General features: G+C 40.8%; 1 protein-coding gene across 1 annotated transcript in view; it reads right to left on the bottom strand.

Annotated features, from left to right (window-relative positions):
- The window catches only part of LOC138032569 (complement receptor type 1-like), a 64,452-nt gene extending 52,596 nt beyond the window's left edge, over positions 1-11,856 (bottom strand). Inside the window, exons 1-2 of the mRNA XM_068880275.1 lie at positions 11,638-11,856; positions 9,916-11,550 (exon numbers count right to left, since the gene is read on the bottom strand). Of these exons, the coding sequence (XP_068736376.1) occupies positions 9,916-10,011 (96 nt within the window). The 5' untranslated portion in view covers positions 10,012-11,550; positions 11,638-11,856. The remainder of the gene's footprint in view (positions 1-9,915; positions 11,551-11,637) is intronic.
- Between the last annotated feature and the right edge of the window lie 644 nt (positions 11,857-12,500).

Here is a 12,500-nt window from a genome sequence, read left to right as displayed (position 1 = left end):
ATTAGACCATTGACACCAGATTATAAAGTGGTTGATTAGGTGCTGATTTTCTGATTCCTGACCACTTATAACAGCGGCGACGTCTGCGAACTGGAACCAGTGGATCGGATTTAAGAACCTTTGGGAAAAGCCAGATTGACGATATTTTTCTGATTTAATGTGCTGGAGAAACGTGTTAAAACACAAGTTAAAAAGAAGAGGGCTAAGGCAATCACCTTGAAGTACGCCACGACCAATAAATACAAACGGAATGTGAAATTCATTAGTAATTATAGAGGTTTTGAAGTCAGTGTACATATTTTTAACCAGAAGTTTGATATGATCAGGGATGTGGTGGTAATCAAAAGCGGTTTGAATCAAATTCTGATGAACTTCACCAAAGGCGTTTTTGAGGTCTAGGAGAGTAATGACAAGAGAACGCTGCTTGGTAAGAGCTTTGTTAATGATATCAGCCATTTGAGCAGTATGCTCAAAACGTCCTGAGAGACCAGGTGTAAAACCTTTTTGAATTTGATGTTCAATATAATTGATAGCGGCAAGGAAGTTAAAAATGGAATTACGAAGGCACGAGGTAAAAAAACTTTAAGGGCACAGATTGCAGACAAATTGGACGAAAGTTGGATGAGGATTGTGCAGGCTTTCTTCCATTCTCTTGGAACGGATCCAGTTGACCAAGCTGTAGGGATAATTTCAGATAGTTAGGTGCAAAGAAACGGACATCTTTTAAAACAAATGATCGATAATTGATCTAAGGGACAAGGAGAAGCGGAAGCCTTCATTTTTTTAATCACATTTGATATCTGTTGGTATGTAGGAGGTTCAATCAAGGTTAAACGGAATTACAGGATGAGATAAAGTTTGTATCCTGCTTGGAAGGTTGAAGACTCTGGTCGTATTTACTGACGATAGAGTTCTTGTAAAGTAGTCAAAACATTCGTCCATGGAGAATGAAGGGAGAATTTCGGTTTTTATATTGAAGATATTTTTGACATAACCCCAGAAAGTTTTAAAGATGAAATAATCATGTTTCATCGGATCAGTGTTGACTTGAGAAGTGTTGTTTCGCAGCTTAATGTCACGCAGTAGGCGAGATATGTATATCTGCATTAGCCGAGTGTTTTACGGCTTTGCATTTGAGAGATTTCCTCAGGTCATGTTTAGATTTGTCTTCCCACTTTTTTATCAGGCTTTCATTAGTAGCTTGTGCGACCAAAATTAGCAGAGAAATAGTCATAAACAGTGTCGTTTAAAAGTTTGATGCTGGAGCTGAGATTTTGAGCCGTGCTTGGAAGTTTAAGAAGAAGGACTGATTTTAAATAATCCATTGATCGTCAAATTTAGGTAGATTTATTCCTGTTTTAATGTCAGGAAAACCATAATCTCCAGGTTCACGAGAACGGACACTGGAGGTTATTAAAGGAACACTTCCATTGCTATATTCTTAATCAGTGAGCGTGGATATCATTGAGGTCAGCGCGAAGTTGATCATTCAAACCCAAAACAACTCTACAGCTCCTTTGATGCATCTTTAATCTTGTTTCCCTTAAAAAGGTTACCACAACAGCACTTTATGAAACAAACACGTGAAGCAGTGTTTGCTACAGGATCATGATCATTCGGGAGTTGTTCCTCTCCAACATTGTGACGTTCCGCTCGATGAATTCGTTTTTTGCAGCGCCACGCATGCAGGCGACCCAGCGAGACAAAATCTTTTTCACAGAAAGAACAGACGACTCCAGCGAGTAAAATGAACAGAAAACGTGGATAGGCCATTTAAAAGCAGCTAAACAGAGATTAACTAATAAAGATATCAATTCAAGGATAAGATGCTCGATGTCCAATAATCAAAAAATGTAATGATAATAATAATAATAATAATAATAATAATAATGATGATGATGATGATAACAATAATAGGGCGAGTAAACATTGCCATTGAAAATATAATAAAGACATTAAGTCTTTTTAGAAGAGAAAGAAAGATAGAAGTTTGAAATCAGACGAGTATTTAAAGCTTTTAAGAGATATATCAAAGAGCTACAACTTGACTATCAATAGCGCTTTGCACTATTACTAACTAGACGCTCCATAAAGCGTACACTGGGTTGCCTGTGGTACATGTTACACACACACATACACAAAAGAATGATCTGAATTGGGTGGTATTGAACTGCAGCGTTCCAGTTATTTTTTTTCAAGTAGGGAGTCATTAAGACTTCTTGAGGGGTCACTCATATGTCGCGCTAGCAGAGTCCCTTTGGCTCACATGTTCAGACGTTTAATTATTTTTTAATGTCCTGTACCATTTTGAGGTCTTTTAGTATTTTAAGCTTTGGTAATAAATTCAGTTTAAAGATAACGAAACACGGTCTTGAGTAAAATTCCCTCGATTCTTCTTTTAATAAATACGCTGCAAAAAAAACTAACTGCAAATTGCTCTGACGGACGTTTTCCAGCATGTCTTGCGGTTGCACTAAGCAAGCGTTTATTGCACACACTAAGAAAAGACTGAAGGTGTTGTTTCCACTTCATAATTCCATTTCTTGTTAGTCTTATTTGATGCCACGAGAAAAAGATAAGCCAAAAGACAGATGAGAAAAAATTACATAGTTTTTCTATATAACTCTGAATCGAATTCTCATCGAAAGGTTAATGACAATCGATCTTAAATACACGAAAATCTCTGCAGTCTCTGATTTTTATGAATAAACGGAGAGGTCATGATGTTTTTTCAAAAGGAAGAAATTGATCACGTGCTGAGCAACCATAAAGGTGCACGTGATCACCTTTTGTCAATTGAATGAACTACGGGAAACACAGGCAGTCCAAGCTCGATGTACAATTTATAGACTTTGTAGGAGTCCTCGGAAGACACGGCGTTGGTAACTAAAATGACAACGGGCGCCTCCAGCTCTGCGCAGAGCACCAGCTTGCCATCACCAACTCAATCTTTCAACAAAAAGACATCCTTAAAGCTACCTGGATGCACCCTCGGTCAAAACATTGGCACCTACTTGACTATGGGCTCGTGCGTAAACGAGACCTGAAAGACATTCTACATACAAGAGTGATGCCTAGTGCAGAGTGCCACACTGATCACCACCTCGTTCGCTGCAAGCTCAGATTGCATTTTAAACTCAAACACAAGAAGAAAGGCAATCCCAAGAAGAAACTTAAAGTCGACAGCCTGTGCCGGGAGGAGTTGAAAGCCAAGTTCCAAGCTGACTTGCAGCAAACTCTCGACGAATCCCCTTGCACAAATGACCCCTCCCCTAACATTCTGTGGGAGAACCTGAAATCAGCCATCCTAAAGACATCCGAAGAAGTCCTTGGGCATGCAAAGAAGAAAACAAAGACTGGTTCGATGAGAACAACACGGAGATCCAAGACTTACTATCAAAGAAGAGGGCAGCTCATCAGAGCCATCTCGCACAACCAACCTGCCATGTGAAGAAGGCTACCTTTCGACGGGCATGCAGCATCCTACAGTGCAAAATCAGAGAGTTACAGAACAATTGGTGGGACTGTCTGGCTATGGAAACCCAGCTGTGCGCTAATGTCGGTGACTGTAGAGGTTCCTATGAGGCTCTGAAAGTAGTCTATGGCCCCACCCATCAGGTCCAGAGCCCCCTGCGCAGTTCAGACGGTCAGGACCTTCTCACCGACAACACCTCTATCCTTTCTCGCTGATCCTAGCTCTTCCAAACCCTCTTCAGTGCTAATCGCACTGTACAAGACACTTCCATTGATCGTGTTCCTCAACTGCCACCCATTGAGGAGCTCGATGAACCACCCACCCTTGAAGAGTTGAATGAAGCCATAGATCAACTCAAAAGTCGCAAAGAAGCAGGATTTGACGGCATCCCACCAGACATCTGTAAGCATGGGGGTCCGGCGCTCCATGTCAAGCTTCACGATCTTCTTGTCTGCTGCTGGAGGCAGGGCAAGCTGCCACAAGATCTTCGCGACGCCGTCATCATAACTCTGTACAAAAACAAGAGTGAAAAGTCTGACTGCTCCAATTATCGGGGAATCACCCTACTTTCCATCGATGGCAAAGTACTTGCTAGGGTGATGCCCAACAGGCTCGTTCCAACCATCGCTGGAGAAATCCTTCCCGAGAGCCAGTGCGGCTTCAGAGCCAACAGAGGCACGATCGATATGGTGTTATTCCTCCGCCAACTTCAGGAGAAGTGCCGAGAACAAAACATGGGACTCTATGCTAATTTTATTGATCTTAGCAAAGCATTTGACACGGTGATCAGGACAGGACTATGGCGTCATGCTGGAACGACTTGGCTGTCCCCCCAAGTTCCTACAGATGGTGATCCAGCTGCATGAGAACCAACGCGGCCAGGTCAGGCTCAACGGTGACCTGTCAGAACCCTTCCCCATCTCCAATGGTGTAAAGCAGGGTTGTGTCCTGGAACCGACTCTCTTCAGCATCTTCTTCAGCATGATGCTCAAGCAAGCAACTGAGGACTTGGATGATGACGAGGGAGTGTACGTCAGATATGATCTGGATGGCCGTCTCTTCAATTTACGAAGCCTCCAAGCCCACACCAAGACGCAGGAGAGGCTGATCCAAGACTTTCTCTTCGAGGATGACGCTGCCCTTGTCACCCACACAGAGCGAGCCCCTTCAGCGCGTCACATCCTGCTTTGCAGATGCCTCGCGGTTGTTTGTCCTAGAAGTCAGCCTCAAGAAGACGGAGGTTCTTCACCAGCCAACTCCCCATGAAGAATATCGGCCACCTCACATCTGCATTGGCGACACTGAACTGAAATCCACTCAGCAGTTTACCTATTTTGGTTGTACCATCTCTTCTGATGCCAAGATCGACAAGGAAATAGACAATAGACTTGCAAAGGCCAACTTGCTGTTGAACTGCTCCTTCGGTAGACAAAACAAACGAGTATGGAACAGCAAAAGTCTGAAATGTAAAACAAAGATCTGTGTCTATAGGGCTGTTGTTCTCATCACTCTTCTTTACAGCTCTGAGACCTGGGTCAGCTATCGCAACCACATCCGCCTCCTCTAGCGCTTCCACCAGCGCTGCCTGCGCACCATCCTTAACATCCGCTGGACCGACTTGATCACCAACGTTGAAGTCCTAGAGCAGGCTGAGGTTTCCAGCATCGAAGCCTTGATCTTGAAGTACCAGCTCCGATGGGCTGGTCATGTTTCCCGAATAGAAGACCATCGCCTCTCAAAGATCGTCATGTTCGGCGAACTGTCCTCTGGCCATCGTGAGAGAGGGGCTCCTAAGACGTGATTCAAGGACAGCCTGAGGAAGTCGCTCACTGCCTGCAACATCGACTACAGCCAGTGGTCTAACCTTGCTGTTGACCGTGTGGCCTGGCGCCACACAATCCACCAAGCTCCTGCCCAGTTCGAAGTGGACAGGAAAAATTCACTCAAAGATAAGAGACAGAGGAGTAAGGCCCGAGCCGCCTCCACCACCACACCAAACATTTCTTTTCCCTGCAGTCACTGCTCACGGCCCTGTCTCTCCCGCATCGGTCTGGTCAGCCACGAGCGCGCCTGCAGTCGACGTCAACATGGACTAACTTCTTAAATCTTCGTTCGCGAAGCCAAGCCATGATGATGGGATAATATACTTTGAGCTTATAAATGCTAAAGTAAGCTGTAAATGTAAAAATAAACTTCACTTACCTCTACGTACAGTTGTCCTCGTCTTTTCTGTGCAATCGGAGAGCAAACTGCGTCCGTTTTAGACGGGTTTGTGGCTTACGAATTTATGCGATGTCGTTAGTTGTCATTTCCCCTCAAAACAACTAACGACTTTTTTGCCAAGAAACGTCCGTCTTTGGTTTTTTAAATTATTGTTGTAATATTTAACGGGATATTTACATTTCATCTGTCGGGTCGAGAAGCCTTCTCTGTCAGCTGTCGGGTTCCAGAGAAACGTATCATTTAATTGAAAATCTAAACATCTATATGAGATACAAAAAACAGACTTGCGAATTATCGCAAATCACAATGCTGACAAGCACAAAAGCAGAAGAAATGGTTAAATGATTATGAAGTTTGTTACTTTCTGAATATTTTTGGGTTAGAGCAAAGGGATATATTGTCACGCAAATGATGTAATTTCATGACACTCAAAATTCGCAAAAAGGGTTACTTTTAGGTAAACAATCTTCGCACTAGCAAGTCGTTGCAATAAATTGGATTAACCAGGTAGTTAAAGAAATATTGTCAGCTTCCCAAATAAACTTCATTTACACTGCAATGACAAAATCATTTGTCAGAGAGAAAAATTTCCTGTCTCCTCGCGTATCACATTTCAAAGCACTTATGCAAATTTGTTAACTTATTTTCACCGAGTCTCGATTCCCGCTAAATTTTTCTTCTTTAAAATATTAACAAAAATATTATTTCTCGTCAAGCGTTGCATCTCTTTTGTTCAAATAAATGCTAAAAATAAAGATGTTTTAAGGATCTATCCGTAGGTATTTTTTCATAGTTTAATATTCTCTGTCAAAATTTGCACAACAATCAAAACAAGTCGTATTTACCTCTTCGTCCAATTCTCATGCTTAGCACAGGAATTTTTAGTTATTGTGAAACGTCTTTCTCAATTCGTTAGAAATCATCCTTTCAAATTTCAGAGAAATCGACCAGTCCGCGAAAATTTTACTAGTTTTTTTCAATGGGATGTCAAAAGGCAAAGTGGATGTTATACATAATCGGGAGATCAAGTTGCACGAGTGACCCGTTATAAAAATATTTTCACAAAATGTTTACAAATCGTTAAGAAGACACGAAAATCATTCTAAAACCTTATTCTACGCAAAAAGTGGTTCTGGAGGTAATTTTGATAGTGGAAATCAAGATTACGGCAGACGGCAAAGACAAACTTACGAGGCGCAAATGGTATATTTAATTAAGTTAACACACCAGAAAGACGATAACCTCATTTTGACACGAAAATGCTTTACTATTGCCATAAAAACTATTCAGTTAAGCTCGCAAATTATGAAACATGATGAATTCATAAAGGCCACCTTTTCCAGCGAAAAACCCCCTTCCTATTTCATTACGTGCGTGAAGAGAACAAACCAATCGTGTCAAAATACCATACGCAACATTGCAAAAAAATAAATTTCAGGATCAAACCGTCTCCATGAAGAACCTTTTCCTTGAATAATGAAGCGCAAAATAGACGGCAAGCTTTTTTTCAAATAATTCTTGGCTGTCACATTTCCAATTATTTTTTACGTGAAGACTCTGCCGAGTTGAGTACAAGTAAAATTATTCAAAAGCCAGACAACAGAGATCACAGATCCATTTTAGATGTTCGATTCGTTCTCTGTCTTCTCTGAACCCATAAGTTACCAGAGAATTTTCCATTTGGCTTCAGTGTTCTACATAACAGCACACTTGGTAAAAATATTAGAAATACAGCTCACTTTCATTTCGGCTCGACGGGCGATAGATTGTTGTCGAAGTCCATTTCTCGTCGCTTTTCAGATTTCAGATATTTTTTTCACGGCCTGTGTTGTTTGTCCAATTGACTTTCCATTATTGAGCTCCATAAGGGTATATTTTGTTTAAAGATCCAATAAAACGCCTTTAAATGACTTTCGACGCCATTCCAGGTTAATAATTAAATGTTCTCCTGTGTGCACCAGAGAAATCTACGCATTACCCCAGCTCCTTCAAACCTAAGAAATAAGCACAGAAGACTCTATGTACAAAGACACTACTTAGCAGCGGAGTGACAGGCAAGGCTTTTCATGACACGGAAAAAAATTATAGAAAAAAAGAAAGAAAGAAAGAAAGAAAACTAACAAACAAACGCATTTTCTAACTGGATTGCCTATGGCAACCTAGTAAAAATAAATTTTGTCATTTAGACCCCTTCACAGACTCAGACAAACATTACGATCGGCTCAAAGTAAAGGTGGGAGCGAGTGCATGCATAGCATACTGGAAAAGTATTAGTTTAGTGAATCTGAAAACTCTCTACCTTGGTATAAGCAAAGATACACAGTTCCATGTTTGGAGAATGATAACTAAAGCGAAAGGTCCGGAAGTATTGTGGGATATTCCATGACATCTGGAAAAATGCCCAAGAAACGGTGCCAACAAAAGCGATATGAGTGTGCCGGACAAAATGAACAAGGAATTAATAGTACATAATGGAAGGAACTATATGCGTGTCGGGAACAATACAAAACGGTTAATGTGGCAATAATGGTCGTTAGGTGGCTTCATTATCTACGTGACTAGGAGTAGTTTTCAGAATATTTTTATTATTATTATTTTTTTTTTTAATTAGTTTGTTGTACATGTACAGTATAGTTACCTAGGCCGGTTGATTCTTGGATAGGGACGAACTGTTTTCAATAAAGACTTCCAAAATAATACTAACAACAACTTTATTAAGTGTCAATGGATTTAGCACTAGAGCACTAATTGAGGACACCAATGGAATTTACTCAAATTAAATCAAATATTGATTTTTGTGGAGAGGGGAACAAGAAACACATTGCCACATTTCTGAAGAAACTGCGGTACTATGCCGATGGGTGAGACAACCCGACCCTAAAGATTGCAGACCATATGACGGAAAGTCAATTTAGTTGATACAGCGGAGAAATTTATTGTATTTTGCAACGGTTTGCAACGGGCCATGAAAACTTCAAATCGCAACCTTTCTTTCGCAACACTGGTTCTCTGTCGAGAGTCACGTCCTCACGACCTTAGTGAAGAGGGTCAAATAAACTTTATTTATCTGAATGTCAATAAAACGGATTGGTAGTTTTTTTACGGAACATTTCTCTTGATTTGTTGAACCAGGCGGTTAGCAAATAAGATCAGTAACCGCTGTTATACTATGCATTTTTTCGTGCAACTTGCCATTGCGAGACAAGGTGCACGAATCATTGCCCAATTTAACATACCTCAGTGTAACGGCCGAAAACGTTGCGAGACCAGTTACAGAAACCGTAGCGGGAAGTAGAATTAAGTTCTACTTTCCGCAATGCTTGCAACGAACTTTTTAAGCATTGCTCAGTGTAACATCTGATCTGCAACTTGTGTCGCAACATCGAAACGAGAAAAGTTGTATGAAACGTTGCTTAGTGTAACACCGTAAAACGACTTGTTTAGTAACGAGAGAACGTTTGTAGAAAGGGCGTTGCGAGACAAGTAGCACGAAAAATTGGACAGTGTAACAGCGCCTTTACCGGTCTCAAATCTTTATGGTTGTCTGACTGTGATCAAACAAAGGTCGAATTGCCTTGATAAGAAGATGAAAATGACTCAGAATTTCTTCATCCCTTCGTTTGCCCACCAAGTACATAATTATAATACACGTTATGCCTTTAAAAACGGAATGTTTACAAACAGCGAACAAGAATGAATGTTGGCCGCATAACAGTCAATTGAAGCTCTTGCTTTTAACCTCTGAACAGATCTTCCCCCAACATTTTAAAGACCCCCAAATTTCTCCTTCCCACGGTTACTAGAACGATACCTATCGAAAAATTGAGTACCTGTAACTATATTTGTTTCCTGTAGTAAAGCATCCCGTGTGTCAAAAGTACCTTTTTATAGCTGGGAGCTAACCGCTTAAATTCTTGTTCATTGAGTTTCTAGACATTCTTTAATTAATAATATTAGGTACCGTTTTCAGTAACTTCGCTTTCCTTCTCCCTCGTTTTTACCTTTATCAGTTATATTGAAATTGTAATTTATTTCCTTTCTTTTTCAATTATGGACGTGAAATAGATTGATGTTGATATCAGGGCCCCGGGCCTCCTCTCTAGCCTAAACCAACACATTGCCTTATATCATCAGTTCCCACACATACAACTAAAGCTTACAGAGACCGCGTGCTGAGTGGTATAACTATAAGTTAGAAGCTGAATTTGTTATCATACCTGCGGCGGCAAAGCGTTAAAACACGCGAACACTGCAGTGCGACGTATCATTATCTCCAAACTATATTTTACTTGGAGGCTAGGTGTTTCAAACATGATGTGCTTTCGAGTGCTTTAGATATTCTGACTACGGAAAACGTTTTTCCTTTGTGTTCCTGTAAAACTACGTCCTCTGGAGACTGTTTCTTTTTTTGTTTTAGACGTCAGATCTGAAGAGACACGATCGAATGTCATCCTCACGAGATGAAGCTCTCAGTTGACAAAAAAAATGGTGACCCGACCTACAGCTAGAAGATTACCCGACTCTAAGTGATTAAACTATTTCAGCTCAGGAGGAAGAATGCAAATGGACAGTGAAGTCAAACAGTTAATAAAAATGCTCTCCTTAAAATTGTCATATATTCAGTTTTGTTCCGTGAACTTGGGTTTCTGAAAACAATAGTAAAGTAAACACCGCGGTTTTGAAAGAGATTAAGAAATGAAGGATGTGAGCCAATTGTTCCCAACATAAATATCCGCGGTTGAGAAGGGTGTTGTTTTTTGAAAATGTAGTTAGGTTTTCGTCAAGATCTTATGAGTATTTATTCCCCTAACAAATTCATCCAATCCTTTTACAAGGCTGAGGCAATCACATATCGACTAAAACGGACATAAAAATACCTGACACATTTTCCTCAAGCCGTTGTGTGTTTTGTAACACCAATAAATTGACAAGCCATTAGCGAAATATCCGTTAACTTGAAACTACTTCTTTTCTTTCATCTTCTTTTCATCTTACGTGCTAAGCTGTAAATTTCCCTTACGGAGAAAATAACTTAATTAAGTAGACTTTCGAGCCTGAGATCCTGAGATTGCGAGACCTTGTCGATGACCGCTTGACAAAGAAGACTTTCGTGACAAGAATTTATTTCATTGCAAGTAATACTCGGTTTGACTGGAAAACTCATCTTTTCGAGCTACTTTCATACATTTATCTGGGTAGTACCAAGGAAACGTATTGAGAGGCTGTCTCTGTAAAAGCGGTAAGGTCGATCCGGTTTGAAAAATAGATTTCACTCATTTCTTGCGTGTTGCAAGACCTTCATGTGCTTATACTAAAACCACAATCCACTTGATCGGATCTTTTAAATTATTGCAGTTTTGAGGTATTTTTGGTTCACCCGCTCGAACGCTCTTGGCGCCCTATATCGAGGCTTCAATTTCACCCAACTTTGAGGATCGATTTATCACGAACTAACAAAGCCTGTACAAAACAAAAACGATGGCCAGTTACTTCATGTCTTTTGAATAGACAAAGGTGACTTTCATTAACATTGAGATTGAATGAAGCTACCAGCGAGACTTTAAAGGCACCCCTATCATAGAGCCTGATGAGACACGCGAACACCGATCAAATTCAAACTCTATTTATGAAAAAGTGAGACGGTCTTTCCCAATCAAACCAACGCAGCTGGAGAGTAAGTACCATCATAATGTCATTACGGAGAGAAATCTTGCGGCCCGTCCTTGATGGAATATATATAGCTCTCTGAACTTGCTTAATTTCGGCGATCTCCAAGTTTTGGCTGCACATTAAAAGACTCGTTAACAGGGAGTGTTGCACCAACCTCGCACGCAGATAGACCTAAAATAACCCTAAATAAACGAAAAAGACATTTAAATGCATTACAGGTCAATTGAAGGGGGAATAAGCCCTCTTTTAACGGCTTCAGCTTGGCTTACCTGCAACAGATAAATGCTTCATTGTTCAAATTTCGCTCCATGATTTTACAGGACGATCTCTGCTGCCCAAGCACTGGATCCCTGAAGGTGCAAATCAAGTTTAGGTATCTAAGTTGCCTTTTCTCTGCCATTATCATTCTTACATCGAAGTTTTTCCTCGGCAAAACGGTGAACATCAGTGAAGATCGCCGCCATATTTACCTTTTTGGACAACCGCTGACCAAATTCAATAATAGCACTTGTGAGGTAAAGTTGACAGCTGGATGGGGAGGAGTGTGTCGGTGAGGATTTTGAATTTCATTGCAATAATTGTTGTCAAATTTAGAATTCCTCCACGCTAAACCTGCACACAATTGCAAAACATCTCGTAAGAGCACCTCGTCTTACGACCCACTAAACTTTCCCGTCATCGGCGCTAACACACACCCACTCAACTATATCCTACCTATGGGCCTGGCCCGTTCCCTCTGGCACAAAAGACGATTGTGGTATTGGCTAAAATTAAGTTGACGATTCCGTGATGACAAAAGTAAAGGTTTATTTTTTATATGCTGTACCAGGAGATGCTTAGCACTGCTTTTACCGCATAGGCGTAGGCAAATCTCTCGGAGGCTTTGGCAAGCCCCATAATTACCTTAGCGAATGGTTCTCAGCTTTACCCTAATTAGTCCTTGTTCCTTAAGAGGGGGAGGGGGGGGGGGAGGAGGGATGGTACGGATGCTCACTTCTAGCGTTCATAACTCTGAAAAGTTGAGCAAACGATCAGCAAATTTCGTGACATTTCCTAAAATTCCATAGGATTTTGACGTGTCAAAATTTTGTTTATATATGGTTGACATTTTCACGGGAACCGCTTTTTATTT

Source organism: Montipora capricornis, chromosome 14 (assembly GCF_036669925.1).
Source record: "Montipora capricornis isolate CH-2021 chromosome 14, ASM3666992v2, whole genome shotgun sequence".
In the NCBI taxonomy this organism is placed as follows: Eukaryota; Metazoa; Cnidaria; class Anthozoa; order Scleractinia; family Acroporidae; genus Montipora; species Montipora capricornis.
Note: the sequence above shows the minus strand (reverse complement) of the source record. Positions and strands in the feature narration are given on the sequence as shown.